The sequence below is a fragment of the Macrotis lagotis genome, chromosome 2, assembly GCF_037893015.1.
Source record: "Macrotis lagotis isolate mMagLag1 chromosome 2, bilby.v1.9.chrom.fasta, whole genome shotgun sequence".
Classification (NCBI taxonomy): domain Eukaryota; kingdom Metazoa; phylum Chordata; class Mammalia; order Peramelemorphia; family Peramelidae; genus Macrotis; species Macrotis lagotis.
Window position 1 is genome coordinate 157,114,987 of NC_133659.1, and position 20,252 is coordinate 157,135,238.

General features: G+C 36.9%; 1 protein-coding gene across 7 annotated transcripts in view; it reads right to left on the reverse strand.

Moving 5' to 3' along the window:
• Positions 1-1,567: 1,567 nt before the first annotated feature.
• Positions 1,568-20,252, reverse strand: part of LOC141513340 (SLAM family member 9-like) — a 34,131-nt gene continuing 15,446 nt past the window's right edge. Inside the window, exons 3-8 of one of the 7 annotated variants that reach the window (XM_074223058.1) lie at positions 19,452-19,718; positions 19,059-19,169; positions 15,842-15,945; positions 10,197-10,262; positions 9,084-9,186; positions 1,568-2,488 (exon numbers count right to left, since the gene is read on the reverse strand). In XM_074223058.1, coding sequence (XP_074079159.1) covers positions 2,478-2,488; positions 9,084-9,186; positions 10,197-10,262; positions 15,842-15,945; positions 19,059-19,169; positions 19,452-19,718 — 662 coding nt within the window. In that variant the 3' untranslated portion in view covers positions 1,568-2,477. The other 6 variants (XM_074223059.1, XM_074223057.1, XM_074223060.1 and 3 more) reach the window with 6 other exon arrangements.

Genomic DNA, 20,252 nt, shown 5'->3' on the forward strand with positions numbered 1-20,252 from the left:
TTACTAGGCTATTAATTGTCTTTTTATAATTTTATTCATTTGCTTTCATATTTTATCTATTTTTTTTCTCCACAAGTCTATTGTAACTTTTTGGGTCAGGTTCTTTATTTGTTGTTTGCTCTTTTCCTCCATCTGTTACTTGATTTTAAACTTTTGTCAAAAATTTGGAGTCTCTCCTACATGGAATGACATTCTTCTGATCTTCACACCTTTTCTGCACTACTGTTTTCAGTACTAGTTCTGGACATATGTGTGACTTCCAAGGCAGTGAGATCCAGGGAGAGATGTGGTCCCTGCTGTCTTGTTCTGCAGTCTATCACTTACCTACAAAGGGTCCCTAATTCCTTGGGTGAAAGGTCAAAAGGTGAACCCTTGGTAAAAAGGAAGATGGCATTATAAATGGAAGTGAATGCAAACTGTTTATGAAGGAATGAATGAAGGCTGAGCCCAAGCAGAGGGCAGTGGTTTGGAAAGCAAGCCTTTTTATAGGGTAATGGATATAGTAGGAGGCAGGGTGGTATGGTTTCTATAGGGACTGGGAAACGTTGGGATTTCCATGGAGGATGTGTTTTGTTTGGGGGTTCACCAAGGTGAGATTGGGCATTGTTTGGAGTTTCTATGGAGGTTTAGGTCCTCAGAAAAGGATAATCAATGGGGCTCTAGTAGGCACCAATGAAACTCAGGCCTGGATTCAATATTAGTATTGTGTTCATTATAGCTTCTCAGGATCCCTCTTCCCTTGGAACAAACAATGATACCATAATTCAGGGTTCTTGATCCCTTGTGTTCAAAAGTTGTACTGTTCCTTGGCACCCCTACTCCCTCTTGACTAAAATGCTCCTCTCTACCCTTGCATTGTTTGGGTACAGGCAATGGAGTTGCCAAACAGCATCTGGTCTTATATTCAGTGTTACTACAGGGGAAGCCCTGTAATCTCTTTTTTTTCCTCTTAAAGATTTTATTTATTTTGAGTTTTACAATTTTTCCCCTAATCTTACTTCCTTCCCCCAACCCCCACAGGAGGAAATTTGCCAATCTTTACATTGTTTCCATGGTACACAATGACCCAAATTGAATGTGATGAGAGAGAAATCATATCCTTAATGAAGAAGCATAAAGTATAAGAGATAGCAAGATCAGAAATAAGATATCAGATTTTTTTCTAAATTAAAGTTAATAGTCCTTGGTCTTTGTTTAAACTCCACAGTTCTTTCTCTGGATACAGAACAGATGGTATTCTCCATTGCAGACAGCCCCAAATTGTCCTTGATTGTTGCATTGATGGAATGAGTGAGTCCATCAAAATTGCAATCTGTAATCTCTGTAATCTCTTTCTAATCAGTTGTCAGGTCCCCTTAGTGCCTCTGGTTTAAGAGCTCCCTTCACCTAGTCCCCACCACTGATGCCTCATCTACCTGCTCTCCTGACTAGACTTTACTCCTGTATCACAGATTTCTCATTTTAACCTCCTAACCTCTTTAACCTTTGAGTCCTTATCTTGGAATGTCTTTCTCTAAACTTTGCTTGGCTCTATCACTCCATTTAGATATGGGATGCTAATTTAAAGTTGTTTATAGATGAATGTTTTTTTTTTAATTTATTTATTTTGAATTTTACAATTTTTCTCCTAATCTCATTTCCCTCCCACCTCTACCTCCCTACATAAGGCAGTCTGTTAGTCTTTACATTGTTTACATGGTATATATTGATCTTAGTTGAATGTGATTAGAGGGAAATCATATCCTTAAAGAAGAAAAGTAAAGTATAAGAGATAGCAAAATTACATAGTAAAATAATTTTTTTAATTAAAGGTAATAGTCTTTGGTCTTTGTTCAAATGCCACAATTCTTTCTCTGGATACAGATAGTATTCTCCATCACAGACATCCCCAAATTGTGCCTGATGGTTGCACTGATGGAAAGAGCAGCCCATTAAAGATGATCATCACCCCCATGTTGCTGTTAGGGTGTACAATGTTCTTCTGGTTCTGCTCATCTCACTCAGCATCAGTCATGTAAATCCTTCCAGGCTTCCCTGAATTTCCATCTCTCCTGGTTTCTAATAGAACAATAGTGTTCCATCACGTACATTTATCACAGTTTATTAAGCCATTCCCCAAATGATGGACATTCACTCAATTTCCAATTCTTTGCCACCACAAACAGAGCTGCTATGAATATTTTTGTACAAGTGATGTTTTTTTTCATAATCTCATCAGGGTACAGTAGTGGTATTGCTGGATCAAAGGGTATGCATGTTTTTGTTGCCCTTTGGTAGAGATGAATGTTGAGAGAACTCAATTCAGTGCTTCCTCTACTCTGCCATTTGACTTTGCCCCTGGAGGTCTGTTGATAAAAGAATTTTTTTCCCTTCCGTTGAAAACAAGGCAAAAGGCAAAGATCAAGGTTTTCCTAGGCAGGACATATGCTTATGGTTTCATGGAGGTCAAGCTGAAGATAGGGGCAAGCAGTTCTTATTCACTTCATAGCTAGAAAGAAAGATAGATAATCTAAGGGCCATGTCATTCATTCTCCCATATATAGTGCATCACCAGTTCTTTTTTTTTTTCCAGAGTCAGCTAAGGGTCTCAATCTGTGAGCCAGTCAGCCTTAAATTATCCATAAACTGAAGTTATTACCAATCTCCTATGCCGTCAATTGGAACAAAGAAGGGCAGTTTTATTGTTTTATAATTTCATCAATTTTGATTGTGGAATTTCCTCATATTTCCTAAAGGAGTGACAAAGCAAATATATGTGTATTTTTGTATTTATGTATATGTGTGTATTAATGCATATATGACTACATTTCTTTTAGACTTGCAAATATGCAAGGGATACATTCTTTGGAAGTATGTTTAGTTATTTATTTTCACCTATCTACATTAGTCATGTTGTAAAAGTAAGCATATTCACCCCCCCCCCAAAGACAGAGAAACCTCAAGGAAAATAAAGTGTGGGGGGGGGGAAGTGTGCTTCAGTCTATTTCAGATACCATCAGCTCTGTCTTTGGGAGGGATTGGATTCTTTATCATAAATCTATCAGAGAAATTACTTAAATATTTTTTCCTACTAGTGCTAGTTGTATTTCCCTCCATCTATTCCTCCCCATCACCATTTATTCTATTCTCTCTCTCTCCTTTCATTCTGTCCCTCCTCAAAAGTGTGTTGTATCTGATTATCTTCTCCTCCCATAATCTTCCCTCTCTTCTATCACCTACACTCTTCTTCTTCTTTTTCCCTTTCCCCCCCCATCCATTGCCTCTCTTTTTTTCCTCTAGGGTAAGATAGATTTCTAAACCCTAATGAGCATATATGCTATTTCCTCTCTGAGCCACTTCTGATGAGAAGGAAGGCTAACTCATTCTCCCCCCCCCAACTCCATTGCAAAAGCTTTTCTTGTCCCTTTTCCACTTCTTCTAGTACATTCCTTTCTTGCCCATTAACTCCAACTGTTAAATTTATTATACCTTCATATTCAGTTCTCTCCTATGCCTTGTCTATATATGCTCCTTCTAACTGCTTTACTAGTAAATGAGAAGGCTCATATAAGTTGTCAGTATCATCTTCCTATGCAGGAATACAAGCAGTTCAACATCATTAAATCCCTCATAATTAGCCCTTTCCAACCACCCTCTCTGTTTCATTTGAGTCCTGTACTTGAAAATCAAACTTTCTTCTCAGTTCTGTCATTTCAACAGGAAAGTTTGAAAGTCCCCTATTTCATTGAATGTCCATCTTTCCCCCCTGAAAGAGTTTGCTCAGTTCTTCTGGGTAGTTGATTGAGAACCAAGCTCTTTTGCATTCAGAAATATAGTATTCCCAGCTCTATGAATCCTTAAAATAGATGCTGCCAAATTCTGTGTAATCCTGACTGTAACTTCACAATATTTGAATTGTTTCTTTCTGGTTTTGCCATATTTTATATTTGACTTGGGAGTTCTGGAATTTGGCTATAATATTCCCGGGAGTATTTATTTTGGGATCCCTTTCAGGAGGTGATTGGTGAATTCCTTCAATTTCTATTTTACCCTCTGCTTTTAGGATAGCAGGGCAATTTTCTTGGAGAATTTCTTTAAAAAATGATGTCTAGACTCTTTTCCTGGTCCTGACTTTCAAGTAGTCCAATAATCTTTAAATCATTTCTTCTGGATCTGTTTTCCAGGTAGTTGTTTTTCTAAGAAGATATTTCACATTTTCAGTTTTGTTTTATTGTTTCTTGATTTCTCACAAAGTCATTAGGTTCCCTTAACTGCATTCTACATTTGGAGGATTTACTTTCTTCAGAGAATTTTTGTATCTCCTTTTCCATCTGGTTAGTTCTGTTTTTTAAGGTATTCTTCTCCTTATTGATCACTTGGACTGCTTTTTCCATTTGAGCTAAATTGGTTTTAAAGATATTATTTTTTTCAGTATTTTTTGTATCTCCTTCACCAAGCTGCTGACTTGGTTTTCATGATTTTCCTGCATTAATTTTGTTTCTTTTTCCAATTTTTCCTCTACCTCTCTTACATGATTTTCAAAACATTTTTTGAGCTCTTCCATAGTCTGAGACCAATTCTTCTTTTTCTTGGAGGCTTTGGAAACAGAAGTTTTGACTTTGTCATCTTCTGGGTGTATATTTTGATCCTCCTTGGGACCAAAGTAATATTTCATGGTCAGATTCTTTGTATTTTGTTGTTTGATCATTTCCCTGGCCTATGACTTGATTTTAACTCTTTTTTAAAGTGGGGCTCTAATTCCAGGGTGGGCACATTGTCCCAAGAATTTGAGGGTTTTGACAGCTATTTTCAGGGCTCTGTCTGCTCTTTTGGTCTGTGGTCTGGTCTGTGAATGACCACAAGCACTCCCCTTTGCCCTGGAACTATGAGAAGAGTCCCTTTTCCCCTATGACTGTAAAATTCCCCTTTCTGAGACTGGGATCTGAGGATGGACAAAGCAACAGAGTCCTGCCTTGGAGATAACAGAGAGACCACTTCAGTCTACTCCACCCCCTTGCCATCTGTGGGCTGAGAGCTCTGGAAGCAGTTGCTGGGTGGTTTCATAGGTCTGTTTCTGGCTCCCTGGGCTGGGGTTGCACCGAGGCCTGCGCTGGACTGGGTTCGGTGCTCTCTCTCTAGTGTGGCAGAGTTTTCCCACTGAACTTTCAAGTTGTTCTTGGCAATTCAGAGACTGAGAGGTCTGGAAACTGCCACTGATACCCTGGTTCTCCCAGGAACCCAGGTACCCCATGTGCCTCATCCTGTTTGCTCCAACAGGGCTAGCATGGCTTAGGCTACATTGTGGCTCTTTCCAATCCCAGTGTAACAGACCTTTCCTGCACATCTTCCAAGTTATCTTGGGCCAAAAAATTGTTTTATTCAGTTTTTCTGGTGGGTTTTGCCATGTTAGAATTTTTTAGAGGCATTGTTTAAAGTCATCTGAAGGAATTTGGAGTGATCTGGAGGAGAGCTTCTGGGTTTACCTGCCTTTATTCTGCCAACTTGGCTCCACCCCTCCTAGGAATAAACCCTGTGCAAGGTGCAAAAATGATCTCTAGTTTTTTCTTTTACAATATGTGAATTATTACATTCCTAGACACTCAAAGTTTTATGCCCATGAATGTATACAAAATCTAAAAGAGGTAAAATCTCAACATATTATTTCTTACTTCATTAAAGTTCTTTAATCTATTTTCAAAGTCAGTAAAATTTCCTAGTTGTTTTGAAATTCAGCATAATCTCAGTTTTTTAAGTCATAAACCTTGCTCAGGGAAGATAGCATCAAGTAACAAGGGGCAGAAGTTCCAATGTAAGAATACAAAACCATTTTCTAGAATAATCAATGTCAGGATCCAGTTGACATAAGAATATTGGCAGTGAATATAGGATACTTGTAATGGCTGAAGAGCTAGCTACATGATTGCTTGCTAATTTGCCACCAATATTCTTTTTTAAAATAGATCATACTCATCTTTGGGGCAGCTAGGTGGCACAGTGGATAGAGCACTGGCCCTGGAGTCAGGAGTACCTGAGTCCAAATCTGGCCTCAGATACTTAATAATTACCTAGCTGTGTGGCCTTGGGCAAACCACTTAACCCCATTTGCCTTGCAAAAAAATATATCATACTTATAAGTGGTTATGTTCTTTTAATGCATCTGAAATCCTGTATTAATAGTTGGTTGGGGGGCGTGGAGTCAAGATGGCAGCATGAGAACAGCCTTTCCTAGAACTTGTCCCCAAAATATTCCAAAACCTTAAAATTATGGCTCTAAATTTTTGAGAGATAGAACCCACAGGGATGGAGAGGGCAGCAGCACAGCCAGGAATAGCTCACCAGAAAGAGCTTCGTTCTTCTGGGAGCAACCCATGGGGCGCCTGGGTCCCAGGGAGTACTGGCTTCTGGTGGCAGAAGTAGTTTCCTGACCTGCAACCCAGGGAATACCAAGCACAACTTGGAAGATCAATGGAGAAACCTCTGTCAGAGTGAGCATGAAGCCCAGCCAGCATGGCCCTCCTCAGCATGGCCATAGCCATCAGCACAACCTAGATCCCAGGAAAGGGAAGCAAGCCCACAGAGCTACCCAACAGGGAGTCACCTGGAAGCTGCTTCCAGAGCACTCAGGCCGCAGAAGGTAAGGGGGTGGGGGAAAGTCTCTCCTCTGGCCCTGAGACAGGACTCTGGTGCTTTGTCCATATTCAAACCTTAGTCAGAGTCTGGGATCTCCCATTGCCGTAGAGCAGGGACCTTCCTCACAGCTCCAGGGCAGAGGGAAGGGCTTGTGGTCATTCACAGACTAGAGCACAGACATAGAGAGCAGCCAGAGCCTCTTATAAGACCTTTAAGGAACTGAGGTCCTTGCAGGGGTGCTCCAATAATACTCAAAAGCTCAGGAAGCACCCCAAAACCAGGGAACAGACTGGAGAAATGAATAAACAGAAAAAAAGAAATCTGAACATAGACAATTACTTTGGTCCCATAGAGGACCAACACACATACTCAGAAAATGAGAAAGTTCCATCTTCTGCATCTAAATCCTCCAAGAAATATAGAAGTTGGGATCAGGCTATTTCAGAGTTTAAAAAAGATTTTGAAAGTCAATTAAGTGAGGTAGAGGAAAAATTGGGAAGAGAAATGAGGGAGATGCAGGAAAAATATGAAAACAAGTCAACAGCTTAGTCAAGGACATCCAAAAAATACTAATGAAAATAGCAAGTTAAAACTAGTTTAAGTAAAAAGGAAAAAACAGTTCAAAAAAGTTAATGAGGTGAAAAATACCTTAAATAGCAGAATTGGCCAGATGGGAAAGGAGATAAGAAAACTCTCTGAAGAAAACAAATGCTTCAAATGTAGAATGGAGTTAAAGGAAGTGATGACTTTGCAATGGAATCAAGACACAAAACAATATTAAAGGAATGAAAAACTAGAAGAAAATGTGAAATATGTCATTGAAAAAACAATGGATCTGGAAAACAGAACCAGGAGAGACAATTTAAAAATTATGGGGCTCCCTGAAATTCATGATCAGGAAAAGAGCCTTGACCTCATTTTTAAAGAATTTCTACAGAAAAGTTGTCCTGATACCCTAGAAGCAGAGGGTAAAATAGAAATTGAGAGAATCCACAAATCTCCTACCGAAGGAGATTCCCCCCAAAATAACCCCCAGGAATATTATAGCCAAGTTCCAGAACTCCAATAAGGCAAGCAGCCAGAACAAACTAAGCTGCAGTCAGGATCACACAGGGTTTAGCAGCATCCACAATAGGACTTGTAGGACTTGGAATATTATATTCTGGGAGACAAAAGAGTGTGAAATGCAACCAAGAATCCACTACCCAGCAAAACTGAACATCTTCTTCCAGGGGAAAAAATGGGCTTTCAATGAAGCAGATGAATTTCAAATGTTCCTGTTGAAACAACCAGAGTTGAACAGAAAGTACAGGACTAAGGTGAAGCGTAGAGAGGGTGGAACGAGAAGGGTAAATTATGAGGGATTTATTATTATGAACTGCATGTATGTCTGCATGGAAAGATGATCCTGATAATACTCATATGAACCTTCTCATTTATTAGAGCAGTTAGAAGGAGCTTTTATAGATGAGGCACAGGAGGGAGCCGAATTTAAAGGTATAATATATTTTAAAAATGGATTCAATGGGTGAAAAGAAAATGTACTGGGAGAAAGGAAAGGAGAGGTAGAATAGACTAAGATATTTCATGTAAAGGAGTCAAGAAATAGCTTTTGTTGGGGCAGCTAGGTGGCACAGTGAATAAAGCACCAGCTCTGTAGTCAGGAGTACCTGGGTTCAAATCCGGTCTCAGACACTTAATAATTACCTAGCTGTGTGGCCTTGGGCAAGCCACTTAACTCCATTTGCCTTGCAAAAACCTAAAAAAACAAAAAACAAAACAAAAGAAATAGCTTTTGTAATGGTATAGAGGGGGGGAAGGTAAGGGGAATGAGGGAGTCTTCATTCTCATTGGATATGGCTCAGAAAGGAAACAACATATATACTTAATAGGGCTTAAAAATCTAGAAGAAAAAGGAGAGAAAGGGGATGGGAGAAAAGGAATGAGAGAAGGGAGGAGGCATCTTGCACATAAAGGAGATGGTAGATCATGCGAGAGGATAGTCAGAACATATTTTCTTTTTTACTTTTTTCAAGGTGGTGGGATTGGATGGCTTGTCCAGGACCATGGGGCTGAGTGGTTGCTGGGTCTCTGGGTGGGAATGTAGGCTTGGGGCCTCTTGGCCCTCAGCTGTCCCACAGCATACTTTTGAAGAGGGATAGAGTGAAAGGAGAAAGAAAAGATAATTGGTAGTGGGGAGAAAAGAATGGAGGGAATTACAAATGGCAACAGCAACTGTGGAAAAATATGGAAGTAACTTCTCTGATGGACTTATGTAAAGAATGTGATCCAACCCAGAGACAGAGCAGATGGTATTGGAACACAGATTGAAGAACATTTTTTTCTCTTTCTTTCACTTTACTTCTTGTGAGGGGTGATTATGTTTACTCTTACAATAATACAATTTTAGTAATATGTAAATAAATAAAAAAAGAAAAGAGTGAACATAAAAAAATAGTAAGAATACTGCATACTTTCAGAGGGAGGTTCAGGAGAGTTGTTATGTTGTTTAGATGATATTACCAAAGTCTGATATTCTTGCAGATCCTGGGCTTTTTGCACATGAGTCAGATTTACCTATCTGTAAAAAAGACATAAGCAGGAGGTTTATCAGACTCAAATGAAATAATGGATGTAAAGCATTTTCCAAACATTAAAGTACTAGATAGGTGACAGTTATTATTAGTATTATGAGACACCAATCCCCAGGACTTCTGCCTATAGGTGACATTTCCTAAGCCTTCTATTAAACTCTTTCCAAGTTCAAGAGTAAAGAAGATATACCGGTAGATGTTTAACAACCAGACTGGTAGTAGAAGAAAATGTATGCACGTGTACTTTTAAATCTAATTTCCATTATTAACAGTTTCTTTAGCCTAGATAATCAACAATGTATGTAAGCATGCACACATTGCAAAGTCTGATTTGTAGCTAGCTGTTTAAGGTGCAAATCCTAACAATGAAAACCATGGTTTTGTAAGTTGGTTAAAATTGGCTTGAGCATAACCCCAGTATAAGTATATAAATGCATGGATCATCTTTTGAAGTTTTCTCTATTATTCTCTTTCCCCAATGCCTTGGGCAGGTCTAACTGTCATAGATAGATAGGGAAATTATCCTACCTTTCAAAAACCTCCCAAACATGAGATCCCTCAACTTTCCTGAGTAGGATGTTCTCACATAGTTGAATAATCTTCTTCAGAAATTCTCTTCAGAAAGCTCTTCAGATTGAACCTCCCAGGAGTCTACCCTCCCTCTGTTTTTGCTCAAGGTATTGCCTATCCTTGGAATGAATGCTGCTTCTGCTATTCACCTGTCAAATGCTTATTAAGATTTTAAAGTCCAATTTCAATTAAGCTTCATCTATGAGGCCTTTCTTGACTATTTCCCTGCCTCAATCAGGTAATATTTTATTTTATACTTATCATCAATCTACTCCAGTATATTCTTTATGAGGCAGATACTGTGTCTTAGCCATAAAGAATATGTCTAAAGGATCTGGTTATTCCTTAAAGAGATCCAAAAAGGGTAATAAAGGTTTGAAGCAGAGAGGAAGATAAGAAGAAAATTAAGGGAAAATTCCTTACCTCTGTAACATTCTGCAAAGTATCATAAATTGTATTTGGTGCATCTGAATTCTTTGGAATGTTTTTCTATGAAAAACAAAAATTCAAATACCATCATTCCTCAAGTCAGAGACTGTCATAACTCAGAATTGTGTTGGGGCAGAGCCAAGATGGCTCAGTCTAAGTTCTTCCCAACTTTTCTCAGAAACATTGTTAAATCAAGTGTCCAAATGAATTTTGGACCAGCCGAACTCACAAAAAGAGTAGAGTAATTTTCAAACTTAAGATATATTGGAAAGACTTCAGGAAGTTTCTCACTCACTTGGGTGGAGGGGGAGCTCAGCCCAGGGCAGGATGGGTGTGGGAAACCAAGTGGAGGCTCTTAACCAAAGCAAAGATAAGTAACCCACACACCTCAGTTTGATTCAGCAGGCCAGTGGCACAGTCAACCGAGAGGGCTCAAGCCCCGAGTGGAAAGCAAATTGTGAATGCTGGAACTCTGCAGTAAGTACAACTAAGCATAACAACCCCAGAGCATTGGGCAAGTTAGGGAGCAGGCTCCTGGCCCTGGCACAAGAAGTTTGGAACAATGTCTCCCTTTGCCCTAAGAGCAGAACTCAACTTTAAAATTCATGAACTAGACTTAAAAAATGAGTAAAAAAGAGAAAAAGAGCCCTGACCATAGAAAGCTACTATGGCAACAAGAAAGATCAACACTAATTCAGAAAAGGACACTGTAAAAAGGCCTGCATGTGAAGTCTTAAAAGGGAATATGATTTGATCTTGAGCTCAAAAATTCCTCTTAGAAGAGCTCAAAAAGAATGTTTAGGAATCATTTAAGAAAGGTAGAAGTAAAATTGGGAAAATAAATGAGAGGTAGCAAGAGAGAGTCAACAGTTAGGAAAAGGAAGCACAAAAGTTGACTGAAGAAAGCAGCTCTTTTAAAAATAGAATTGGTCAAAAGGAAAAGAAGATTCAAAAACCAATTGAAGAAAATAATTCTTTAAAAATTAAAATGGGGCAAGTGAAAATTAATGATTCTTTGAGACTTCAAGAATCAGTGAAACAAAAATAAAAAAGATAGAAGAAAACATTAAATAGCTCACTGGAAAAACATGATCTGGAAAAAAATCCTGGAGAGATAATTTAAGAATTTTTTGGACTACCTGAAAGCCATAATTTAAAAAAAAGAGCTGAATAGCATCTTTTGAGAAATTATCAAAGGAAAACTGTCCTGATATCCTGGAATCAGAAGGCAAAATTGCCATTGAAAGAATCCGCAGATCACCTCCTGAAAGATATCCTAAAATAAAAACTCCAGGGAATGTTGTGGCCAAATTCCAGAATTATCATATAAAGGAAGTCAGAAAAAAGCAGAATAATTTTCATAAAAATAGCCAGATCTAAATAACTGTAAAATATCAGTTGTCATGGGTAGTTGGTTTTATGAACTAATAAATTACATAATAATAATAAAATTAAATTAAAAATGACAATTTAACCTAAATAAATCACCATACCAATCAAATTCTCCAAAAATTATTTTGTAGAGCTAAAAAAATAATAAAATTTATCAGGAAGAATAAAAAAATCAAGAATATTAAGGGGAATGAATAAAAAAAATGTAAATGAAGCTGGCCTAGTCATACCAGATCTAAAACTATATTATAAAACAGCAATTGTCAAAACTATTTGGTAGTCTAAGAAATAATGTGGTGAATTAGTGGAATAGTTTTGGTTCACAAATTATTTATGATAGTAAATAACTATACTAATATAACTCTTTGATAAACCCAAAGATAAAAGAACTTTAAGGACTAAAGATTCAAGGAGAATTTAAAGGACAAGGAGAAAATAAGAAAGAGCTCAATTCCTATTTCTAAGTGCTCAATTCAATTCAACATGAAACTAAATATCATGTTAATAGATAAGTGAATTCATATTATGTTTGTAAGAGAGATAGTACAGAGGCAAGATGTGGAAAGAGGGAGAAGGATCAGAAGAAACAGAGAAATTGGAGATATACTTCTACTCAGATGATGGATGAACAGATAGAATGGATAGTAATTGCTCCAATATCTTAATAAGATGGAAGGAATGGACAAATATGGGAAAGAAATAAAGATGGGGAAAGGTTGAGATAGGTGTGTCAGTGTGGAAAGGGAAAGGAAAAGTTCTCTAAACAACATTGTCATGAAGAGGGGATATGTTTATCTGGGGTAAGAAAGGTGGATCTTATAATAGGCTTCATGTAGGGAAAATTTGCACTTTAAAAGAACACCTTCTCAGACATAGGGTCCTACCTTCAAGGACTGAATCACAACCCAGGCAAGGCGATGACCAAAGGTAGCCAGCACTGAAAGTGATTGGGGGAGTGATGTTTGGGGTGGAGAAGTACATAACTAAGATAACAACATAGCCTTAGGAATGGACATTGATTAAAGTAAGGTCAGAAGGCAGGATCACATTTCAGGACTTGAACCAAAGAGTGAATTCAATCAAAAAATACCAGTGAGTTGGCAATGTGATTTAGGGGATCAACTGCTCTACTTACAGGCAAGAAGATTTCAGTTCAAAATCTACTTTAGACTCTTAGTCCTTATGTGATTTGGACAAGGCACTCCTTTCCTAGATTTCATTTTTTCATGGAAGCTGGGGATAATAATTGTACCTACTACATAGGGTTATTGTGAGAATCAAATGAGAAATGATGTGTATTGTGTACTGCAAATCTTAAAATAGAAATGTTAGCTTCTTTTTGGGGGGAGTCAGGTAGGGAGGATAGTTGTTTGAACAGTTCAAATTCTGCCTCAGTTCCTCCTAGATAATCATTAAACTTCTTTGATCCTTAGAATCTTTATAAAATGAGATAATAGCCTTTACTTCACTTGTGAGATATGAGATAAGAAAAGAACTTCCCAAACTATATCTATATAGATAAATGCTAGCTATTTAATACTGATTTCTCCATTAATTAATATCAGTAGGAGGCTCAAAAGAAGAAAATGAATGGTAGGAATCTACTAATTCAATAATTTGTGAGAAGGAAATTTAATTGTGTCATTCCATAAAATAATCTTTAGCAGAATTGCAGAAAAGATGAAAAAAAATAAGGAATAATTATAGGTCTAGTTCATACCTGAAGAATGGAATTCAGAATAAGTGAAAATGGAAGAAAAGCAATAGGAGGACATATCAGAGGAAAAATTATTTGTAACAGGACACTGCAAATAAGTTGTTGGGTTATGGGAGGGAAGATTTTGAATATCACACTTAACTGGAGGAAGGGGGAAGGGAAAAGTCAAAAAATGGGAATTAGATACAAAGAACTGAATTATTTAAGTAAAGTGAAGGAAATTGTGATAGATTAGAGAAACAAGATGGGGAGTATGAATCCTATGGGAAGGGATCAACATCAAAATAGTATAAGCAAAACTAATAACAAGGGCAAATATTGACTTGAAAAGAGAAAGGGGATAAAAATTAACATAAAAGAAATACATGGAAGATAATACATGTATAACAATCATAGCTATAAATTTGAATGTATCATAAAATCCAAAGTACCAAGAGGATGATCAAGTAGATAAGAAATTAAAAAATAAGAATTTGATAGATGCAAAAAACACATCTTAAAATAAAGATACATAAAAATAAAAATGACCTGATAGAACAAAATCCACTAAGCATTAGCTGATTTTTTTACAAGTAGAAGTTATAGCAATTCTATCAGATAAGGCAATTTAAAAATTCACAATACCAAGAGAGATTAACATGAAACTATAGGATATATAAAGTTATTTAGGCAATGAAAGAATGTCAAAATTTTATATACATATGTATGTGTGTGTGCGTGCACACCAAATGGCATATAAAATAAATTCATAACTATTAAAGAAGTTAGATGCAAAAAATTTGCTTTCTGACTGGTAACATTAAAGAATAAAAATATTTTTCAGCACCATATTGTATCTTTATAAAATAGACCATAACATAACATAAAATTTAAATAAGTTCAAAAAGGATAGAGTTACTAACTACATTCTTTATTGATTACAGCACAATAAAGACAACCATTAATTAATTAAAATGTAGAATAGAAGTAAAATATAATATAGGACTAAAAAGAAATTTGATCAAGCTATTATGAATAATTAGCATATTAAAGAACATATAATAAAAGCAGTCTTTGGAAAAATATGTCCCAGAAAACCAATGTTAACCAAATAGAGAGATTTACATACAGATTATATACTTTAAAAAACTAGGAAATCAACAAATACAAAATTAGTTTATTTGCTAACATCTTGAAAATTATGGAAGAAATTAATAAAAATAGAAAACAAAATATATCCTTGAGAAACAAAATGTTGTCCTTTTAAAACACTAAAAAATCAATAAACTATGAAGTAACCTGAACAAAAAAGAAAGACACATAAACAATATAAATAATAAACAAAATAAGGAAGAGATAAGAAATATAACCATTACCTATAATTTGAAAATCTATATGCTACCCTTTGATCCAGCAATACTATTACTAGATCTATATCCCAAAGAAACCATGAAAAACATTAAAAAACCCACATGTAAGGGGCAGCTAGGTGGCTTAGTGGATAGAGCACTGGCCCTGGATTCAGGAATACCTGAGTTCAAATCCATCCTCAGACACTTAATAGTCACCTAGTTATGTGACCTTGGGCAAGTCACTTAATCCCACTACCTTGCCAAAAAACAAACAAACAAACAAAAAACTAAAGAAAAAGTGTGTTTTACTCTGGATTCAAAGTTCATCATCTTTCTCTTTGATAGCAGATAGCATTTTTCATCATAGGCTATATATCACATTTGAAATATCACATTTGGTCATTCTTACAATATTTCTGTTACTGTGTATAATGTTCTTCTGGTTCTGTTCACTTGACTGAATGAGTTCAAATAAATCTTCCCAGATTTTTCTGAAATCACAGTGCTCATCATTTCTTAATAGCATAATAGTATTCCATCACAATCATATACTTCCAACTTGTTCAGTTATTCCCCAATTGATGGCTATCCTCTCAATTTTCAATTCTTTGCTACCACAAAAAGAAATATTATAAATATACACACACATATATACTATATATGTATGTATGTAGATATGTATATATATGTTTATATAGTATAAAGAGTTCCTTTTCTATTTTCTTTGATTTCTTTGGGATTCAGACCTAATAGTGGGTTAAAGGGTTTGCACAATTTTATAATCCATTAAGTATAATTTCAAATTATTCTCACAATGGTTGGTCGAGTTCACAATGTCACCAACAATGCTTATGTTTTATTTTTTCCACATGAACTCCAACATTTTGTCATTTTTCTTTTCTTGCATGTCATCTGATATTGGAGGTGATATTTCAGAGTTGTATTATGTATCATGATAGGTTAAAAACATACGGGTAATAAAGATTATATCATTTTCTTAAGTAGGAATGGGATGGAGAGGGGGACTATTGCTTGGGAATGGAATAACATGAGACACATCAGTAGACAATGTACATGCTACTTGGCCCACCCTAACCACCTTGTAAATGGTTTAATACTTGTTAAGCTTCAACCTCACATAAACAAAGATTTCACATGGGGTAAGCCCAGGTTCTGGGGAGGAATGAGAAAGAACTTACTTTAGGGTATGAAACTGTGGCATACTCTGTAATTTCTGTAGCACTAGGCCTTAGATTAGGATTTGAGTCATAAGCTATATGCTTCTGGTCTTCTGCATTAGCCTCTGTAACCCAGTGAGGAAAGACAAGTTTAGAATTTATGATACCAATCCATTTGTCACCTCTTTTCCACAATCTATTACTTTGTAGGCAAGGATATGATTTTAGTTATTAATATATAATGAATTAATATATTAATTAATTAATAATTAATTAATAATTAATGTTTATTAAAGATATATTAATTAATTGAAAATGCCACATCACTGGTCAGCCCCATAGAGTTATCCCCTTGGTAAGCCCTTTGATCATTTGTGACCACTTTAGAGATGCAGAAGCTACACATTCACCAGAATATTTTCTGGAAGATGTTCCTGTATAAGACCAAGGAATGTCTTAGGAGGCAAAATAATAAAGGGGAAAGGAAGAGAAGGAAGGGGAAAGAGTACAGATGGAGAGAGAGGAGGGGGAGAGAGAAACAGAGACAAAGAGAGACAGAGAGAGAGACAGACAGACAGAGACAGAGACAGAAAAAGACAGAGAGAGAAACAAAGACAGAGACAGAGACAGAGACAAATAGACACAGACAGAGACACACACAGAGACAGAGAAACAGAGAGAGACAAAGAGAAAGAGAAAAAGAGTCAGAAAGAGACTTAGAGACAGAGAGAGAAAGAAGCAGAGAGACAGACAGACAGATAGACACACACACACACACACACACACACACACACACAGAGAAACCCAGAGATACAGCGAGAGAGACAGAGAAACAGAGACAGAGACAGTGAGAGAGACAGAGATAGAGACAGACAGTGAGAAGGACAGAGAGAGACAAAAAGAGACTGAGAGTCAGAGACTGAGAGAGGCAGAGACACAGAGAGACAGTGAGAGAGACAGAGAGTAACAAAGACAGAGACAGAGACAGAGAGAAACAGAGACACATAGAGAGTCAGAGACAGAAAGAGACAGAGAGACAGAGAGACAAAGACAGAGAGAGCCAGAAAAAGACAGAGAGACAGACACAGAGACAGACAGAAAAAGCCACAGAAAGAAACACAGAGAGACAATGAGAGACACAGAGAAAGAAACAGAGAGAGACAGAGAAAGACACAGACAGACACACACACACACAGAGAGTATTTACTACTGCTATCATAAGCAGAAGTCCTCTGAAGAGGAAGAAAATGAGTATAAGTAAGCATGTACTAGACCCAGTTTGCTTTCTGGAAAATCACTTGTTAAATTTTCAGTGAGAACATTTAAACTTTGGTAATCAGCAAAAATTACAAACCAGGTCTTGATTTTTGGGAACTTATTTAACATTTACCAGAATATCAAAAGGTGTTGGATGCTGACAGAAAAAGGAAATTAAGAAATGTAGAGATCCTGAAAGGAAAATGAGCTGTGGGGTCACTATCCAGTTTTCTTCATGGGATATAAGAGCAGGAGGCCTTCATTATTTCCCAATGTAAGGAACTCTCTCTCTCTCTCTCTCTCTCTCTCTCTCTCTCTCTCTCTCTCTACATATATATATATATATATGTATATATATACAGACACACACATATATATACACACATATACATATATATATATATATATATATATATATGTATAGGGACTATTCCAACAAGGCAAAAAAAATCAATATAATCACACTAAAAGCATTTTCTGGTAGGTGGTAAGGGATTGGTTATGAGGAGAGCTTCCAGATAGGTGTGGGGTAAATAGGGACCACAGAATTAAGAGACTAAGTTTGAGAGGCATCTGAGTCTTAATCTCCCTGGTTCCAAGGAAGTAAAAAACTCATGTAGAATCACTTAACTTTATGTTATTTATGGCTCAATTTCAACTTGAAGGCAACTCCATTAAAGTGACTCAGGGCACTTGACTTTGAGCTGTTTAGCAGTAGTATCCTAGATATAAGCTTCGATAAAGGCAGAGACAGTAACAATATATCCAATTTATAGGCAAGACAAAGTTGGGAGGAATAGCTAAAATAATGGATTATAATTGAGACTTAAAAGGGGAGGAATAATGGATAATAATTGAGACCTAAAAATGGATAACAATTGAAACCTAAAAAAGACCACATTAGTTTCTAATAAGATGAAATTGAAAAGGGATAAAATGTAAAGTTTTTCTCACAACTACAAAATACCAAACTGTATAGGTATAGAATGGAGGAACAATGTCTATACAGTCATATGTCTAAAAAAGATCTGTGGATTTTACTGAACTGAAAGCTAAATATGAATTGAATGTGATATGGCAGCTCTAAAAAGTCAATGAACTCTTAGACTGTATTGGAACATATAGCCTTCCTTGTCCAATCCCTTCTCCTTCTGTTACTTGTGCCCTCTCTTCCCTAATTAATTTGTATTTACCTGGTCTATGGTATTTACTAATCTGCTTAAATGCTGTCATATCCAGAATTGAATACAAACTTCCTGAGGGTAAGAATTATTTCGGTCTTTTCTTTTTATACTCTGGACATTGCAGTGATTTGAATAATTCCTATAATTACATCAATCAATGGCCCCAAAATGTCTACCTTCTCCTATACAGTTCCTGGCATAAGATACTGTTTGATAATTGCTTGATGAATGAATAAATGAATCATGTCACATTCCAGAGAGAGATAATAATCCTGTTGTACTTTACCCTTATTAGACCCATAGCTGAAGTACATATTATATTCAATTCTCATTGCTATATTTTAGGAAGGACCTTGATAAGCAATGTCCTAATGACAGCATCAGGTATATTTGTGGAAAAAATTAGGGAAGGTAAGTTTCTAAGAAGAAAATATATTAGTTTCTATGACAATTATCTTCAAGCATTTAAAGGTCTGTCACATAAAAGTGGAATTATGCATGTTCTGTATGATCCCAAAAGGTAGAATGAAGAGCAATGAATGGATGAAAGTTACAAGGTGGAAAAGTTTGGTTTGATATAAGAAAATGCTTTCTACCAGTTAGAGCCCAAAGTGGAGTGGACTGCTTCAGGTAGTAGCGAGTTCCTTTTCACTAGAGGTCATCAATGGCCATGTGTTAGGAAAGTTATAGAGGATATTGTTGTATAGCTTTGAGTTGAAATTGGTAATCTCTGAGAGTCCTTTTAACCAAGATTATGTGATAAGAAAATGTGCTTCATATTTCAGAAAAACTCAAACCTTTTTTTTTCTTTCTCTGAATGTACCAGAATATCAGCCCTATAATAACCAGGATGGTGGGCATCATGAAACCCAGGAGAATATTGATGTAACTTCTGTCATGTTCAAAGCCTTTAAAGAGGAAATAAAAAAAGCAAGGTCACTGAGAGTAATCTGAACCATGCACAAGTAAAATAAAAATCTTGATAAATTCTGCTAGGGGGAACTGACTACTGAGCAACAACCCTCTTCACAATCTCAAAACAAGTGTTTCCTTTGACTGAGGCTTAACCAGTGACTGAACTCAGGGGTTCTTCTCCTGTAGCTACTAGGCCAAGATAAAGAATAACTAAAATACAAATTCCTGCAGGTCTCAATGATCTCAAGTTCCTGGGAGGACAGTCAGAAATTTACCTGCACAGAGGTCTCTGGCAAGAACAGTATGGGAGTTGTTGCTGACAGGATTCCTTACTGTACAGGTGTACTGGTCATGATCACCAGGTCTCCATCTGATGCTGAGGATGGATCCTTTACTGGAAATATTAGCCCCTTGTTCCACAAGCGTCCAGCTGTACGTTACATTCTCTCTTGCTTGTTCCACAGAACATGTCACATTGATGAGACAAGTACCATTAGCATTAGTCCTAGGACCTGGTGTAATTTTTGGCTCTGTCAATCTCTCTGCATGAAGGGTAAAATATAAAATTCAATGAGATATTTTGATTTAGCTCCTCCCCCTATAAAGATGATCAATGATTTGCTTAGGTGAAATAGAACAGAACCCTGGATTTCAGAGTTCTACCTTGGAGTATCACAGAGGAAAGGAATCCAGTGACTTTCGAAAGTTACCATCCAGTTCCAGTTGCTAACATTACCTGAGTCTGCACATCCAAAGCTACAAAGGCATAGAGTGGTCAGGGAGGGAACACCTCCTTCTACAGGGCAGCTAGGTGGCACAATGGGTAGAGCACCAGTCCTGGAGTCAGGAAGCCCTAAGTTCAAATCTGTTCTCAGACTCTTACTAGCTGTATTACCTTGGGCAAGTCACATAACCCTGATTGCCTCACTTCTAGGGTCATCTCCAGGCTTCCTGATTCATAATTGGCCATTGGACTCAAATGACTGGAGGAGAAAGTGAGGCTGATGACTTGACACAAATTCTCACTCAAATCCAATTCATGTGCTCATCATAACATCACCTCCAAGATGTCATGA